Source organism: Staurois parvus, unplaced genomic scaffold (genome assembly GCF_062004578.1).
Source record: "Staurois parvus isolate SC_StPar_1 unplaced genomic scaffold, SC_StPar_1.0 ptg001354l, whole genome shotgun sequence".
NCBI lineage: Eukaryota > Metazoa > Chordata > Amphibia > Anura > Ranidae > Staurois > Staurois parvus.
In genome coordinates this window covers 135656-154464 of record NW_028319150.1, presented here as the reverse complement: position 1 = coordinate 154464, position 18809 = coordinate 135656, and the positions used below count along the sequence as shown (strand labels likewise).

General features: G+C 47.5%; 1 protein-coding gene across 1 annotated transcript; it reads right to left on the bottom strand.

Moving 5' to 3' along the window:
• Window positions 1-162: 162 nt before the first annotated feature.
• Window positions 163-7516, bottom strand: LOC149436441 (leucine-rich repeat and immunoglobulin-like domain containing-NOGO receptor-interacting protein 4). The gene is made up of 2 exons (XM_089661629.1): window positions 7364-7516; window positions 163-4539 (listed from the first exon to the last, which is right to left on the bottom strand). Exon 2 carries the CDS (start codon window positions 4457-4459, stop codon window positions 2573-2575), a length of 1887 nt encoding a protein of 628 aa, XP_089517755.1. The 5' UTR covers window positions 4460-4539; window positions 7364-7516; the 3' UTR covers window positions 163-2572.
• Window positions 7517-18809: the final 11293 nt, after the last annotated feature.

Sequence of the window (18809 nt, the reverse complement as noted above, 5' to 3'; positions counted from 1 at the left end):
TTTATTGTCAGCTCACAGGAAGGTACAAGGACACTGGATTTCTGGCAGGATCAACGGGTATTTTTGCTGAAAATGTACTAAAAAAAAGAAAACCAATGCAGACACCACCTCTTAGGACTGGGAAAAAATGTAATCCAATACAATTAGGCCACTCAGTTTTTTTGTTTTTTTTTTAAATTTTTTTAATATATATAAAGAAATTTTAAGCGATTATTCCAAATATAAAATCGTTTTTTTCTTTGTTTTTTATACATAAACAAACATCTAAAAATGAAAATAAATGACACTAAATGGCGGGACCTCCTGCTGCCGATATGTGGCAGCGCTTTTCCTGTTGGTGGCGCTATGATCAGTATTATTATTAGATTTATTTTTTCCTTTAATGGAAATTAATTTTTTAAATTATAAAAAACATGTAATTAGCACTGAAATGATGATCACGTGGCCTTCTCTATAAACAAAGCCATGTGATTTTTTTTTTTAGGTCGATTTGGAGAAAATTTCAGTAATTTTTTGCAATGAAATCAGTTTTAGGGCAATCGCCCCGATCCTTCCCGGTCACAATAATTCGTTAAAACCATGTTTTCACCCAAGATTTACACATTTTTCTCGAGTGAATTGTAGGTGAAAAAATGTGCGTAGGTAGACCCCCAAAATCTACTCCGACCATCGTACAATTGGTAGTAAGAACGGGTTGTCGTTGAGGATGAGCTTGGATTCAGTCTGGAAATATGTTCGACCCAAAGCTGGAGGGATGTTGTCAGAGCCAAGCCAATCAGCTTCAAGTGGGGAATTCACCGCCCGGCAACTGTGCGTACACAAAGAGGCGGGGCTGCTTGTGACATCATTGATCTTTGGCCCCATGACCATAACAGGTCAGTGTCTTGATGTAATGTGGCCCCATGACCATAACAGGTCAATGTTATTGAGCTACTGTGGCCCCATGACCATAATAGGTCAACGTCATTGAGGTAACATGGCCCCATGACCATAACAGGTCAGTGTCATTGAGGTAACATGGCCCCATGACCATAACAGGTCAACGTCATTGATGTAACGTGGCCCCATGACCATAACAGGTCAACGTCATTGAGGTAACATGGCCCCATGACCATAACAGGTCAACGTCATTGATGTAACGTGGCCCCATGACCATAGTAGGTCAACGTCATTGAGGTAACATGGCCCCATGACCATAACAGGTCAATGTAATTGACGTAACATGGCCCCATGACCATAACAGGTCAACGTCATTGAGGTAACATGGACCCATGACCATAATAGGTTAGTGTCTTGATGTAACATGGCCCCATGACCATAATAGGTCAATGTCATTGAGGTAACATGGCCCCATGACCATAATAGGATGTAACATGGCCCCATGACCATAACAGGTCAACCTCATTGAGGTAACATGGCCCCATGACCATAATAGGTCAACGTCATTGAGGTAACGTGGCCCCATGACCATAATAGGTCAACGTCATTGGGGTAACATGGCCCCATGACCATAACAGGTCAACGTCATTGAGGTAACATGGCCCCATGACCATAACAGGTCAACGTCATTGACGTAACATGGCCCCATGACCATAACAGGTCAACGTCATTGAGGTAACATGGCCCCATGACCATAATAGGTCAATGTCATTGATGTAACATGGCTCCATGACCATAATAGGTCAACGTCATTGAGGTAACATGGCCCCATGACCATAACAGGTCAACGTCATTGACGTAACATGGCCCCATGACCATAACAGGTCAACGTCATTGAGGTAACATGGACCCATGACCATAATAGGTTAGTGTCTTGATGTAACATGGCCCCATGACCATAATAGGTCAATGTCATTGAGGTAACATGGCCCCATGACCATAATAGGATGTAACATGGCCCCATGACCATAACAGGTCAACGTCATTGAGGTAACATGGCCCCATGACCATAATAGGTCAACGTCATTGAGGTAACGTGGCCCCATGACCATAATAGGTCAACGTCATTGGGGTAACATGGCCCCATGACCATAACAGGTCAACGTCATTGAGGTAACATGGCCCCATGACCATAACAGGTCAATGTAATTGACGTAACATGGCCCCATGACCATAACAGGTCAACGTCATTGAGGTAACATGGCCCCATGACCATAATAGGTCAATGTCATTGAGGTAACATGGCTCCATGACCATAATAGGTCAGTGTCATTGACGTAACATGGCCCCATGACCATAATAGGTCAATGTCATTGATGTAACATGGCCCCATGACCATAATAGGTCAGTGGCATGGACCTGATATGGCCGTGGGACCATATTAGTTCACAGATGTCACAAGCATTCCCGACGCTTTGTGTATGTGTAGCTGAGAGGTGGAGAATTGCCCGGTCACATTTGGTTGGCTTGGCACTGACAGCCTATTTCTGTGTTCTGCTGGACTTGTGTTCAGACCAACCCAAGCCCAACCCTAGTTTTCATTTTCGACTTTCAATATTTGGTCCTTCCTAGAACGGTAGATCCTGTATTGTCCTTCTTACGATCCATCTCTTCCAGTCTATAGGATGCACCATCAGATGAGTTTCATGGTGAACTTATTGTCCTCTGGCGATGAAGTTCCCCGAGAAGTCCTGGGAATGTAATCTATGTCGGCCGTGTGTTTGATGTTCCCACGTCCGCGGCTCCAGAGGAAGATGAAGATGAAGCAAAGCGTCACGGAACTGATGAAGGGAAGGATTCCCCCAGCTGTAATGACGGCCAGAAGATGACTGTGGACCATGGGGAGGGGAGAAAAGATGGTGCTGCCGTTGAATGGTGTGACCTCCAGGTGAATCCAGGCGGAGTCATTACCTGCAAGGTTGGTGGCCAGGCAGAGGTAATCCCCCGTGTCTAAGATTTGTACTGGAAGAAACTGGAGGGAGCCTTCTGGTAGAATTTTGACCCGTCCCTCTTGTTGCCTTGCCGGTTTTGACGGTTGCGATGTGTTGGTTGTTCTCCATATTTGGGAGTCTATCCCCTTCTTTGCAGAACCTGATGCATGTTGAGGGAGTTCTGTGCTTGGGTCTTCAAGGTGTGTGGATTTAGTGTCCATGGACCGTGGAACCTTTGGTAGCACCCAAAGAGTAGTGGGTTCAGGTATGCCCTGACTCTTACAGCTGATAGTCAGCCGGTTACCCTCCTGTACCCTGAAGTCACGTGGTCCTTGTTCTGTTATCTTGGGTGGTTGGCAGGTGAAAAACCCTGGGCATAGCAGTTCTGAGTGGTCTGGGATAACCATCCCCTTCAATGGGTCAGGGGCTGAGCACACGGGCGGCCTTCCTCCAAAATGGATTTTATGATGCAGGAGCCAACAGAGACGGCAGTCACACGACAAATTGGTCCCGGAGAGTAACAAAGTCTCCAGGACACCAGGGGGAGGGAGGGCGTTTTCTTCTACCCATCGAATCGGATTGTCTGAAAGGTCTAGCATACGGAGGCGGCCCAGGCCATGAAAAGCATTGGAAGGTACAGAAATAAGTCTTCCACCAGACAACCGTAACTCCTCCAACATTTTCAGAGCACCAAAACACCATTCGGTAAGGAAAGAAATGGGATTTTGAGAGAGGTCCAACCTGCGTAGGTGGACCTGAGACCTCAGTGCTTCCTCTGGGGCAGAGCTTAGGTTGCAGTTGGTCATCGATAGGGAGGTAAGGTTGAGGCTACTCAGACTGTGTGCTCCGAGATTTGCAAGAGAAGACCAATGGTCTATATCTAATACTCTCAAGGATGGCATATCTGAAAACGAGAGATCACGTAGCACTGTGCTGGTCACGCCACCCAGTCTCAGTTCAGAAAGTTGGGGCAAAGAAGCCAGAGCCTGAGAAGGTACACTGCCAAGTTTGGTTTTTTCCAACCCCAGTCTCTGCAGCAATGGCATCCCCAGGAAGGCTGCAGGAGATATGAACAACAAGGGGTTGTCCCCAACCTCCAGGTGTCTAAGCTCCTGCAGGCCACGGAAGGTTTGATCCAGCAAGATGACCAACTGGTTTGCTCTGACATCTAACCAATTCAGTCTTGGCATTCCCCAAAAGACTCCAGGAGGAAGAAGCTTGAGTTGATTATGGTGCACCAATAGGATGCGTAGTTTTGGCAGGCCGCTGAAGGCTCCAGGTTCTATGCGGGATAGCTGGTTGTGGCTCAAGTCTAGTTCCTGGAGATCCTGCAGGTGGGAAAAGGTCCCGTGCTGAACTGACCTAATCCGGTTGTAACTTAGATCCAAGAAATGGGAAGAACGAGGGATCTCTAGTGGAACCAAGCTGAGAAGACGATGTTTGCACAGGGTGGCGTTGTCATGAGACGGACAGTTGCAGGTAGGAGGACAGCAGACGCATGACTCTCTGAGCAAGATCCCCATAGTCACAAACAGGGCCATCGGGTGTAGGGTTAAGTTCGGTCTCTGGATATACTTGCTTGTCCCCATCTTCACACATAGCACATGGATGGAGCATGGGCTGGAGCACTCATTATGTGTAGTTGTGTTCTGTCAATGATGACACAGACCTGGGGGTTCAAGAAGAGCGAGATTTAGACGTAATGTTCTAATATGGAAGCACATACCTTGTCTTATCTTAAAGCACGAAATTTAACAAGTAACCATGACATTGATCTGGCACTGGGCAGCAGGGATGCTGATCGGCACATATAGGCAATACCCCCGTACCAGGCCCAGGCCTCGTCAGGTCAGTGTGAGAACTTTGACCCATGTGTCTGAAATGTCAGTGCAAAGCCAAAGCATCAGCAAAGATGTGAACCATTCATGGCCAACCTGTCCCCAATAGCCATTCATGTCCAGCCTGTCTCTCATGGCCATTCATGGCTAGCTTGAACCCCATGGCAATTCCTGCCTAGCCTGACCCCCATCGGCATTCATGGCTATGATTAATGGCCAACCTGTTCCCCTTTGCCATTCCTGGCCAGTCTGACCCCCATGATCATAATTGGCCAGGTTGGTACCTCCAGGCCACTCCTGGCCAGCCTGACCCCCATGATCAATATTGGCCAGGTTGGTCCCCCCATGCCATTCATGTCCAGCCTGTCTCTCATGGCCATTCATGGCTTGCTTGAACCCTGTGACAATTTATGTCTAGCCTGACCCTTTGGGCATTCCTGGCTATCCTGTCCCCCATGGTCATTCCAGGCTAGCCTGCCCCATGGCCATTCCTGGCCAGCCTGGCCGCATGATCATTTTTGGTCAGGCTGGTTCTCACCTGTCTATTTATGGCCAGCCTGTCTCCTATGGCCATTCATGACCAGCCTGACCTCCATGGTGATTAATGGTCAACCTGTCCCCCATGGTGATTAATGGTCCACCTGTCCCCCATTGCCATTCATGGCCAGCCTGTCCCCCATGGTGATTAATGGTCAACCTGTCCCCCATGGCCAGCCTGACCCCCATGGTGATTAATGGTCCACCTGTCCCCTATGGCCATTCATGGCCAGCCTGACCCTCATGGTGAATAATGTCCAGCGTGTCTCCATAGCCATCCATGCCCATCCTTTCTTTCATGCCCAGTAATGGTTAGTTTGAACCCCCATGATAATTCATGTCTAGCCTGACCCTGTGGGAATTCATGGCTATCCTGTCCCTGTGGCCATTCCTGGCCAGCCTGACCCCCATGGTGATTAATGGTCCACCTGTCCCCCATGGCCATTCATGGCCAGCCTGACCCTCGTAGTAAATAATGTCCAACATGTCTCCATAGCCATCCATGTCCATCCTTTCTTTCATGCCCAGTAATGGCTAGTTTGAACCCCGATGATAATTCATGCCTAGCCTGTCCCTATGGGAATTCATGGCTATCCTGTCCCTGTGGCCATTCCTGGCCAGCCTGACCCCCATGATATTTATTGGAAAAACAGGTCCCCCCTGGCTATTCATGGCCAGCCTGCCCCCGATGGCCGTTCATGACCAGCCTGACCCCTATGATGATTAATGGCCAGCATGTGATCTTTCAAAGCTAGGCTGTCCCCATTCCAATTCTTGGCTAGCCTGACCCCTCTGATCATTAATGGTCAAATTGACTCTCACGGTCATTCATGACTAGCCTGTCCACCCGCCTCTGGTTTACCCCTTGTTCTGCTGCCTATGCAATGTCCTGTGAACCTTCCAAAGTGACCACAGCCTACCTTTCCATGTCCACATTCTGGTTGGCCATGCCAGACCACGCCCACTTCCTGCTGTTACACCCATAAATATAAAGGAACTGCCCCCTCACAGCCGTATACCCTTTGCTGTGATTATAGCATCATCTGGATAGAGGTCTGAAGTGTGGGGGCTGTCCCAGCAAATCCAGGAGAGTTGGCATCTGTGGGTTGGGTTTCCTGATGGTGACCATCACAGCAGATCATGCCTGTGTCATGTGAGCTGAAATAGACACATGTAGTCTCCATCGAAAGCTTTTGTGACAGGTTGACAACATAGGAGCACAGTTGGGAGACAAGGACAGAGCGTTGTCACCCTATACTAGGAAGTGGCTGAAGAAGGACCTTTATGGTAGGAGCTTCAGGGTAGAACCTTCATGCTAGGACCTTCATGCTAGGACCTTCATGCTAGGACCTTCATGCTAGGAACTTCATGCTAGGAACTTCATGCTAGGACCTCATGCTAGGATCTTCATGCTAGGACCTCATGCTAGGACCTTCATACTAGGACCTTTATGGTAGGAGATTCATGGTAGGACCTTCATGCTAGGACCGTCATGGTAGGAGCTTCATGCTAGGACTGTCATGGTAGTAGCTTTATGGTAGGAGATTCATGGTAGGAGCTTCATGGTAGGACCTTCATGTTAGGACCTTTATGGTAGGAGATTCATGGTAGGAGCTTCATGGTAGGACCTCCATGTTAGGACCTTTATGGTAGGAGATTCATGGTAGGAGCTTCATGGTAGGACCTTCATGCTAGGAGCTTCATGGTAGGACCTTCATGGTAGGAGCTTCATGGTAGGACTTTCATACTAGGACCTTCATGCTAGGACCTTTATGGTAGGAGCTTCATGGTAGGACTTTCATGGTAGGAGCTTCATGGTAGGACCTTCATGCTAGGACCGTCATGGTAGGAACTTCATGGTAGGACCTTCATGGTAGGACTTTCATGCTAGGACCTTCATGGTAGGACCTTCATGCTAGGACCTTCATGCTAGGACCTTCATGGTAGCATCTGCCCACCGAAGGGTGGCTAGAAGAGTCAGTCACCTGGGGCTGGAGGGGGCAACAAAAGGGCAGTAGTTTGAAGCTCCTGTAGGGGGCGCACTTTGGCCTTTTTGTCTTGGCTGCTAGCAGTGCTTGCCCCCCCCCTCTCTAACTTGATCTCCAGGTCCCGTCTTACCTCTGATCTCGGTAGACTTAGTCCAGATTTCTGAGTTGCCTCTTCCAGTGACTTCAAGGGATTCTCTGTCCGGGACGCACCTCACTCGTCGCAATGCGATCTTTCCGTGTGCCGGACTGGAGTCACCATCCAGGCCACTGCGTCCCCCCCCCCACCCCCTCCCAGCGAGCGCTCCCTTTTCGCGCCACCGAAGCGGAGAAAGTGGCCGTCACCCTCTCCTTCTCCTTCAGAGTGAAATCTTAGCGTTGCTCCTGCTGAATATTTCATCTGCTAATTTTGTCGGATCCTGGCGGACGGGGCGGAACGGGCGCGGGGCCGGGGAAAAATCTGAAAAGGGCGAGATGAGGTTTCCGGCGCGCTCGCCTGAGTGGTGATCAAAGATCAGCCGGGCCACATTTCAGAAGCTCCGGATCGTGTCCTTGGGGCGGGACGGAGGGGTCGTCTGAAGGCTATTTATAGCTGGAACTAGACGGCAGGAAAAGTCTAGAAGACTAGAAAGGAGCTCGTCTATCACGCCGGCAACATGGGATCGATCTCACCATACCGGGGGGGGGCGACTTCCTCTACGCCCAGCTCCGGTCATTTGGGCGATGGGCATTGCTGCCGTCACCAAGGTCCCCTCTCAGTCCCTACGCCTAACCCTATCCCTTCCTTTTGGAGCAGCTTGCGTTCGCCCCCATCTGCTGGATGCTACTGGGTACTGCAGGGTTGTTACAATGCATCTGCACACCTGGCCTCAATCAGGAGGGTTCAAATGGAGTCCAGACCATCGATTACCATCTGGCTGTTGTCGGAGGATTCTCAGTACTGCTGCGTTATGACGTTGCGTCTGCACACCTGGCCCCAATCAGGAGGGTTCAAATGGAGTTCAGACCATTGGCGCGGAGGTGGCGCGATCTGAGCTATGCAAAATGTATGGCTTCAATCGCACCGCACAGGAATCGCATGTGTTTTGACTCCTCCTCCTTCTACAAAGTTACAATGTACAGTCTGATCACTGGGGGAGGGGAGACTGAGGAAATGCTTCCTCCTCCTTCTACAAACTTACAATGTGCAGTCTGATCACTGGGAGAGGGGAGACTGAAGAAATGCTTCCTCCTCCTTCTACAAAGTTACAATGTACAGTCTGATCACTGGGGGAGGGGAGACTGAAGAAATGCTTCCTCCTCCTTCTACAAAGTTACAATGTGCAGTCTGATCACTGGGGGAGGGGAGACTGAGGAAACGCCTCCTCCTCCTTCTACAAAGTTACAATGTGCAGTCTGATCACTGGGGGAGGGGAGACTGAGGAAACGCCTCCTCCTCCTTCTACAAAGTTACTATGTACAGTCTGATCACTGGGGGAGGGGAGACTGAGGAAACGCCTCCTCCTCCTCCTATAAAGTTACAATGTACAGTCTGATCACTGGGGGAGGAGACTGAGGAAATGCTCCTCCTACTTCTACAAAGTTACAATGTACAGTCTGATCACTGGGGGAGGAGAGACTGAGGAAATGTATATTGTGACATCGGGGACACATGGATGCAGTTCTATAGAGTTACTGCCACAGGCAGCAGAGTGAATGTAGCGCCAGCAGCGGCAGTAGCGGAGTTCTGAGCCTAGAAAGCAGCTGTCTCCCTGGAAAGGAGGAGAGTCAGCCGGAGGTCGGCCATATCATTGGAGATCAGAGCGGTGTGCATTACATGAGACAATGCGGAGAGCGGATCCCGAGTCGCAGCAGCTTTGCAGGGAATGACGCTCCGTTGTCGGGTTTCCTGCGACTCGATGATTGAGATTTTTCGAGAAAAACCTCATCGGTGACGTCACCGCGCATGCGCTCTGAAGGAACGGCCTGTGCCAGTCCTTCAATGCCCCGCGCTGCACTCAGTGACTCCCATTTATTTTTGTGTGTGTTACAGTTCCACGCACATGACCTGTAATGGCCCCCCAGTCTGAGTCCATAGGGTTCAATATTGAGTTGGCCCCGCCCTTTCCACACACATGACCTTTAATGGCCCCCCAGTCTTAGCCCGTAGGGTTCAATATTGAGTTGGCCCCGCCCTTTCCACACACATGACCTTTAATGGCCCCCCAGTCTTAGTCCGTAGGGTTCAGTATTGAGTTGGCCCCGCCCTTTGCCTCTTCTGGGAAGGCCGTCCACAAGGTTTAGGAGGGTGTCTATGGGAAGGTTGGACCATTCTTCCAGAAGCACATTTGTCAGGTCAGGCACTGATGTCGGGGGAGGGGGCCTGGCTCGCAGTCTCCGCTCTAATTCATCCCAAAGGTGTTCTATGGGGTTGAGGTCAGGACTCTGTGCAGGACAGTCAAGTTCCTCCACCCCAAACTGGCTCCTCCATGTCTTTATGGACCTTGCTTTGTGCACTGGGGGGCAGTCATGTTGGAACAGGAAGGGGCCATCCCCAAACTCCTCCCACAAAGTTGGGAGCATGAAATTGTCCAAAATGTCATCCCTTCACTGGAACTAGAGGGCCAAGCCCAACCCCTGAGGAACAACTCCACACCATAATCCCCCTCCACTAATCTTTACACTTGGCACAATGCAGTCAGGCAAGTACCGTTCTCCTGGCCACCGCCAAACCCAGACACATCCATCGGATTGCAGACAGAGAAGCGTGATTGGTCACTCCAGAGAACACGCCTCCACTGCTCTAGAGTCCAGTGGCGGCGTGCTTTACACCACGGCATCCGACGCTTTGCATTGCACTTGGTGATGGAAGGCTTGGATGCAGCTGCTCGGCCATGGAAACCCATTCCATGAAGCTCTCTACGCACTGTTGTTGGGCTCATCTGAAGGCCACACCAAGTTTGGAGGTCTTTAGCTATTGACTCTGCAGACAGTTGGCGACTTCTGCGCACTGTGCGCTTCAGCATGCGCTGACCCCGCCCTGTCATGTGACGTGGCCTACCACTTGGTGGCTGAGTGGCTGTTGTTCCCAGTTGCTTCCACTTTGTTATAATCCCACTAACAGTTGAGCGTGGAATATTTAGTAGCCAGGAAATGTCACGGATGGACTTATTGCCCAGGTGGCCACCTATCACGGGACCACGCTTGGAGTCACTGAGCTCCTGAGAGCGACCCATTCTTTCACCAATGTTTGTAGAAGCAGTCTGCATGCCTAGGGGCTTGATTGTATACACCTGTGTCCATGGAGGGGATTGGGGCACCTGAATCACATGATATGGAGGGGATGGGAACACCTGAATCACATGATATGGAGGGGATTGGAACACCTGAATCACATGATATGGAGGGGATTGGAACACCTGAATCACATGATTGGGAGGGAATTGGAACACCTGAATCACATAATTGGGAGGGGATTGGAACACCTAAATCACATGATATGGAGGGGATTGGAGCACCTGAATCACATGATATGGAGGGGATTAGAACACCTGAATCACATGATACGGAGGGGATTGGAACACCTGAATCACATGATATGGAGGGGATTGGAGCATCTGAATCACATGATATGGAGGGGATTGTAACACCTGAATCACATGATATGGAGGGGATTGTAACACCTGAATCACATGATATGGAGGGAATTGGAGCACCTGAATCACATGATTGGGAGGGGATTGGAACACCTGAATCACATGATATGGAAGGGATTGTAACACCTGAATCACATGATATGGAGGGGATTGTAACACCTGAATCACATGATATGGAGGGGATTGTAACACCTGAATCACATGATATGGAGGGAATTGGAGCACCTGAATCACATGATATGGAGGGGATTGGAACACCTGAATCACATGATTGGGAGGGGATTGGAACACCTGAATCACATGATATGGAGGGGATTGTAACACCTGAATCACATGATATGGAGAGGATTGGAGCACCTGAATCACATGATATGGAGGGGATTGGAACACCCGAATCACATGATATGGAGGGGATTAGAACACCTGAATCACATGATATGGAGGGGATTGGAGCACCTGAATCACATGATATGGAGGGGGATTGGAGCACCTGAATCACATGATATGGAGGGGATTGGAACACCTGAATCACATGATATGGAGGGAATTGGAGCACCTGAATCACATGATATGGAGGGGATTAGAACACCTGAATCACATGATATGGAGGGGATTGGAACACCTGAATCACATGATATGGAGGGGATTGGAACACCTGAATCATATGATATGGAGGGGATTGGAACACCTGAATCACATGATTTGGAGGGGATTGGAGCACCTGAATCACATGATATAGAGGGGATTGGAACACCTGAATCACATGATTGGAGGGCAGGCCCAATACTTTTGGCAGAATAGTGTGTGTCCGCGGTTGCTATGGATGCAGTGGCTGCCAGCACCCGTTATATCCTTAGCAACCAATGACGTCACCGCGTGGTCATATCTGGCCAATGCCATTGACTTTACCTCTATGACTAAGCCCTGTGGGTGGGGAAAAACGCATCAGTAGGCGTGGCCTGGAGGGAGCCGGGCTGAAGCCGTTGTTACCTCCCTGGGCTGCTTTCACAGAGCGCAGCGTTTTGTTTCTTCTTTCCCATAGGAACAATGCTCCACAAATGCACGTCATCACGCATGCAAAAAAAAGCGTAGTAAATGTGTTGTTTCTGGTGTGACGGGGCCCTGAGTGTCGGGGCCCCGGGAACAGTCATTTAGTGTGAGTCAGCGGCCGTTGCCTTGCAGCACTGTATATACATGGAGTGGATGTCACGCTGCTAATGTGTGGCGGATCCGGTTACCCGGCGGACGCGACGGATGACACGCGGAGGACGCAGAGGGAGTGTAGGGAGCTGATTGAAACGAAAGGAGATTATCGGCAGTAACAGGATCTTCCCAGGAGGACTTCCCGTCTGATGGATTCTCCGAGTCCGTGGTCCCCGGTCACCCTGGGGGGCGACTTGACATGCGATTTGCAGATCGACCGCCATGACAGCGTTCCCATCGGTGCGTTTCCAGCTCGCTCGGAGTCGCGCCCATTTCTAAAGTAGTGCCTGCGTGACTTCTCGGTGCGATTTGCGTGGACATCTGCGTCCGACGTCTGGCAGATCACACCTCGAATCAGCGTGTCCCCCGACTTCACTGCGAGTCGCACGATTTCAAAGTCGGGATCGGTGTGACGGGGGGGGGGGGGGGAGGGGCGCTCATACAATCTGGAAATCGAGATCTCACCTAATGAATGTGAATGTCGTGCGATTTGCTGGGTGACAACACAGGAGTGCCCTTCAGAGAGAGTTGTCACCCCATGACAGGAGGGGCCTGAATAGGACCACCCCCCCTCCCCCCCCCATGGCAGGATCACCGGGGAGTATTTATTGAAAGTTTTAGTTTTTAAAAGATTGAAAATTACTTTTTAAATAAATGACATACCGGCTCCTCCCCTTCAGTCTTGCACAGGTGTACCGGCTCCTCCCCTTCAGTCTTGCACAGGTGTACCGGCTCCTCCCCTCCAGTCTTGCACAGGTGTACTGGCTCCTCCCCTCCAGTCTTGCACAGGTGTACCGGCTCCTCCCCTCCAGTCTTGCACAGGTGTACCGGCTCCTCCCCTCCAGTCTTGCACAGGTGTACCAGCTCCTCCCCTGCAGTCTTGCACAGGTGTACCGGCTCCTCCCCTCCAGTCTTGCACAGGTGTCCCGGCTCCTCCCTTTCAGTCTTGCACAGGTGTCCCGGCTCCTCCCCTTCAGTCTTGCACAGGTGTACTGGCTCCTCCCCTTCAGTCTTGCACAGGTGTAGCGGCTCCTCCCCTCCAGTCTTGCACAGGTTTCCCGGCTCCTCCCCTTCAGTCTTGCACAGGTGTCCCGGCTCCTCCCCTTCAGTCTTGCACAGGTTTCCCGGCTCCTCCCCTTCAGTCTTGCTCAGGTGTACCGGCTCCTCCCCTCCAGTCTTGCACAGGTGTACCGGCTCCTCCCCTTCAGTCTTGCACAGGTGTACCGGCTCCTCCCCTCCAGTCTTGCACAGGTGTACTGGCTCCTCCCCTCCAGTCTTGCACAGGTGTACCGGCTCCTCCCCTCCAGTCTTGCACAGGTGTACCGGCTCCTCCCCTCCAGTCTTGCACAGGTGTACCAGCTCCTCCCCTTCAGTCTTGCACAGGTGTACCGGCTCCTCCCCTCCAGTCTTGCACAGGTGTACCGGCTCCTACTCTTCAGTCTTGCACAGGTGTACCGGCTCCTCCCCTTCAGTCTTGCACAGGTGTCCCGGCTCCTCCCCTTCAGTCTTGCACAGGTTTCCCGGCTCCTCCCCTTCAGTCTTGCTCAGGTGTACCGGCTCCTCCCCTTCAGTCTTGCCCAGGTGTTCCGGCTCCTCCCCTGGAATGAATCGGCTTCCTCTGATCTCACTGCGCACTGGGACGTATCACAATGTGCATTAGAAACTGCAGCCAATCAGATAAAGCTCCACCTCAATTCCTGGCTGGAGGACGTCCAACATCATCTAGATCTTTCCTCCCCAGCCTGACTGTCCCAGGCCCCACCCCTTTCATTCATTGAATTTGAGTTCTTCCAGTTATGGTGGCTCAGCATCACATGTGGGTGTTACCTATGCAAATATAGCCCGCCTAGGAATGCCCACTCCTCTAAACTATCAAGGCCTTTTGATATTTGCATAACTCCTCCCACTGCTTGCCTGAGGGTTCTGGAGAGGAGTACTGAGGTGGGGTGCTGGGATGTTTCTAGGAAGCTATGTACAGCCCCCTGACGGCCCCTCCCACCAGCCATGATCTGCCTGTGTTGCATAGAGATGCACAGAGACCCAGTGAAGCTATCACTGGGTTCAAAATAAGATATGCAATGAAAGTGGAAATCAGTGGGGGAGGGGCTCTACCGAGACATCAACATTTTCAGCTTCGTCTTCAGATTGCAACGTGTGTGTAACAATTGTGTAATTCTACAGGACGGCCATGAGACCTCCCCACTGATCTGCAGGTTCTCCATGTACAGATTTGTTTTTTGGTAGTTTAGGTGTGTGTTGCGGTTTAATTTGCAATACATAATATAAAACGTATAATATATTTTATTTTTATGGCATATATTATTTTTATATGTTTATTTTTTAATATACAAATTCTTTTTTTATTATTTTATGTGTTTTATTTTATGTTATTTTATATTTTTTTAATGTTTTAGTTTTTTTTATATATATAAATTAGATATTTAATTTTGTTTATGTTATTATGTATTGTCTTTATATGTTTCATGTTCATGAAATAAATTAGATATTTTAAATTAAATGTATAAAAATAATATAAAATATAATATAACATTTAAAAACGTAAAAACGCATAGAATAAAATATCTAATTTATTTCATGAACATGAAACATATAAAGACAATACATATGTTTATATATTATATGTTTCATGTTTATGAAATAAATTAGATATTTTATTCTATGCGTTTTTACGTTTTTAAATGTTATATTATATTTTATATTATTTTTATACGTTTAATTTTTATTTTATAAATTAGATGTTTTATTTATTTATGTTATTTTTTTTTTTTTATGTTTCAGTTTTATTATATAAAGAAGATATTTAATTTTATGTGTTATTACCTGTTATATGTTGATTTTCTATGTTATTTTATATTTTATATTATTTTTATATTTTTCATTTTTATTTTATAAATTGGATATTTTATTTATTTATGTATTATTATTTTTTATGGTTGAACTGGATGGACTTTTGTCTTTTTTCAGCCAGACTAACTATGTAACTATGTTATTATATATATATTTTTATATGTTTCATTTTTATTATATAAAGGAGATATTTTATTTTATGTGTTATATGTTTACTTTTTATATTATTTTTATATGTTTAATTTTTATTTTGTAAACTGGATATTTTATTTATGTTATTATATATGTTTTCATACGTTTCCGTTTTTATTATCTCAATTAGATATTTTGTTTTATGTGTTATTACCTGTCATATTATATGTTATTTTATATTATTTTTATATGTTTCATTTTTATTATATAACTTAGATATTTTGTTTGTTTATGTTTTATTACATGTTATATTACATGTTTATTTTATTTATTATTTTATATTATTTTTATATGTTTCATTTTTATTTTATAATTATTATATCAATTAGACATTTTATTTTATATCTTATTAACTGTTATATTATATGTTATTTTATATTGTTTTTATATGTTTATTTCTTTATTATATAAATGAGATATTTTATTTTATCTTTTATTACATGCCATATGTTTATTTTATATATTATATTATTTCCATATGTTTAGTTTTTAATATATAAATTAGATATTTTATTTTTTTATGTTTTTATATATTGTTTTTATTTTTTTTATATTTATTTAGTATTTTTTAAATTTATTTAGTATTTATATTTATTTAGTTTTGTAATATATAAATTATATATTTTATTTTATACATATTTATATGTTATATGTTTACTTTATATGCTATTTTATATTTTTTTTAAATTTTTGATATATAAATTCTAATATATAAAGGTGTAGGTACCTGTACTGGGGATCCCGGATCGAACGTCGCTCTTGTGAGCGATGAATTCTTCGATCTGGCTTTGTTCTGTGCGGTACGGATATGAGGTGTAGGTACCTGTACGGGGGATCCCGGATCGAACGTCTGGCTGTGAGCGATGAATTCTTCGAGTGTGTACTGGGGATTCCAGATCGAATGTCTGGCTGTGAGCGATGAATTCTTCGATCTGGCTTTGTTCAGTGTGGTACGGATAAAAGGTGTAGGTACCCGTACGGGGGATCCCAGATCGAACGTCGCTCTTGTGAGCGATGGATTCTTCGATCTAGCTTTGTTCTGTGTGGTATGGATGGGGGATCCCAGATCGAATGTCTGGCTGTGAGCGATGAATTCTTTGAGTGTGGTATGGATATAAGGTGTAGGTACCTGTACTGGGGATCCCGGATCGAACGTCTGGCTGTGAGCAATGAATTCTTCGAGTGTGGTATGGATATAAGGTGTAGGTACCTGTACTGGGGATCCCGGATCGAACGTCTGGCTGTGAGCAATGAATTCTTCGAGTGTGGTACGGATATAAGGTGTAGGTACCTGTACGGGGGATCCCAGATCGAATGTCGCTCTTGTGAGCGATGAATTCTTCGATCTGGCTTTGTTCTGTGTGGTATGGATGGGGGATCCCAGATCGCATGTCTGGCTGTGAGCGATGAATTCTTCGATCTGGCTTTGTTCAGTGTGGTATGGATAGAAGGTGTAGGTACCTGTATGGGGGATCCCAGATCGAACGTCGCTCTTGTGAGCGATGAATTCTTCGATCTGGCTTTGTTCGGTGTGGTATGGATAGAAGGTGTAGGTACCTGTACTGGGGATCCCAGATCGAATGTCTGGCTGTGAGCGATGAATTCTTCGATCTGGCTTTGTTCTGTGTGGTATGGATAGAAGGTGTAGGTACCTGTACAGGGGGGCTCCGGATCAGACGTCAGGCGATGAGGGATCCATTGTTCGATCTGACTCGGTCCGGTGTGGAGCTCCTCGATCGTCTGCCCCGGTGGCCCTGGCGCTCCGGTTTTATGTCCTTAGAGGAGGGTGACGAGTGCCAGGAAGAGCGTGTGACGGACATCTGGAGAGCCTGCTTCATGCTGAGACAGACATGCTACACCTAAAAAATCATCAATATTTCATCGACTCTGCCCTGACTGAAAGGGGAAGAAATACCGAGGACCACGCTGGAGTCCACTCATCTGAGACCGATTTTTTTTCGGGCCTGAAGACCATCTGGGGACAGTCTGCGCCCCCTCCCCCCCCCCCGTGTTCCTCACCTCTGCACCGTTCCTCACCTGGCACAGGTGGAATTTAAAGCAGAACTCCGGCCTTCCCTTGAGACGTTGTGCCGGTTCCTCTCCTGGACTTTGAGTTCCGCCTCATTTCCTGGATGGAGGACCTTCAGGATCATGTCCATCGACCTGTGAGATGTGATGAAAGGTCGGAGATCGTTCCTCTGATTTATGAAAAATGGAAAATAGTTTACAGACGTTGTGGAGCCCCAAAACTGCATGAAGAACGAGTCGAATTGTTCGTGTGACCGCATGTTATATCGAAGGTCTTCTCCGCTGTGGTGGACTTATGGAGCCGTGTGAATGAAGCTCTAATTGTAATCGTTTATTGCCGATCGTTGGGTGTGACTCTTCATTGACCGTGACCATTGACAGGTCTTGGTGGTGGAATTGTCTACAGATGGGTTTTTTACCCGGCGCAGGTCTTGGTGGTGGCATTGTCCACGGAGGAATTCATAAACCACAACAGGTTTTATTGGTGGGATTGTCTACAGATAAGTCCTTTAACAGGCGCAGGTCTTGGGGGTGGAATTGTCTACAGATGGGTCTATTACCCGGCAGAGGGCTTGGTGGTGGCATTGTCTAGAGATGGGTCTATTACCCAGCAGAGGGCTTGGTGGTGGCATTGTCTACAGATGGGTCTATTACCCTGCACAGGGCTTGGTGGTGGGATTGTCTACAGATGAGTCTATTACCCGGCACAGGGCTTGGTGGTGGCATTGTCCACGGAGGTGTCTTTACACTGGCTGGTGGAATTGTCTACAGTTTTGTCTTTAAACCAGCACAGGTCTTGCTGGTGGAATTGTCTACAGATGGGCATTTAAATTGGCACTGGTCTTGGTGGTGGGATTGTCTACAGATGGGTCTTTAAACCAGCACAGGTCTTGGTGGTGGAATTGTCTACAGATGGGCATTTAAATTGGCACTGGTATTGGTGGTGGCATTGTCTACGGATGGGTCTTTTAACCGGCACAGGTCTTGGTAGAATTGTCTACAGATAAGTCCTTTAATGGGCGCAGGTCTTGGTGGTGGAATTGTCTACAGATTGGTCTTTAAACCAGCACAGGTCTTGGTGGTAGTATTGTCTACGGAGGTGTCTATACACTGGCTGGTGGAATGGTCTACAGATGGGTCTTAAAACTGGCACAGGTCTTGATAAAGACATTGTCTACAGACGGATCTTTAAACTGGTGCAGGTCTTGGTGGTTGCATTGTCTACAGATGGGTCCTTAAACTAGCACAGGTCTTGGTGGTGGAATTGTCTACAGATGGGTCTTTAAAATGGCACAGGTCTTGGTAGTAGCGTTGTCTACAGCTGGGTCTTTAAACCAGCACAGGTCTTGGTGTTGGCATAGTCTACAGATGGGCATTTAAATTGGCACTGGTATTGGTGGTGGCATTGTCTACGGATGGGTCTTTTAACCGGCACAGGTCTTGGTGGTGGAATTGTCTAAAGATTGGTCTTTAAACCAGCACAGGTCTTGGTGGTGGTATTGTCTACGGAGGTGTCTTTACACTGGCTGGTGGAATTGTCTACAGTTTTGTCTTTAAAATGGCACAGGTCTTGGTAGTAGCGTTGTCTACAGATGGGTCTTTAAACCGGCACAGGTCTTGGTGGAATTGTCCACAGATGGGTCTATTACCCGG

Excerpts from the sequence above, each read along its gene's own strand:
- LOC149436441 (XM_089661629.1), bottom strand. The coding sequence starts at position 4,459 with ATGGGGACAAGCAAGTATATCCAGAGACCGAACTTAACCCTACACCCG.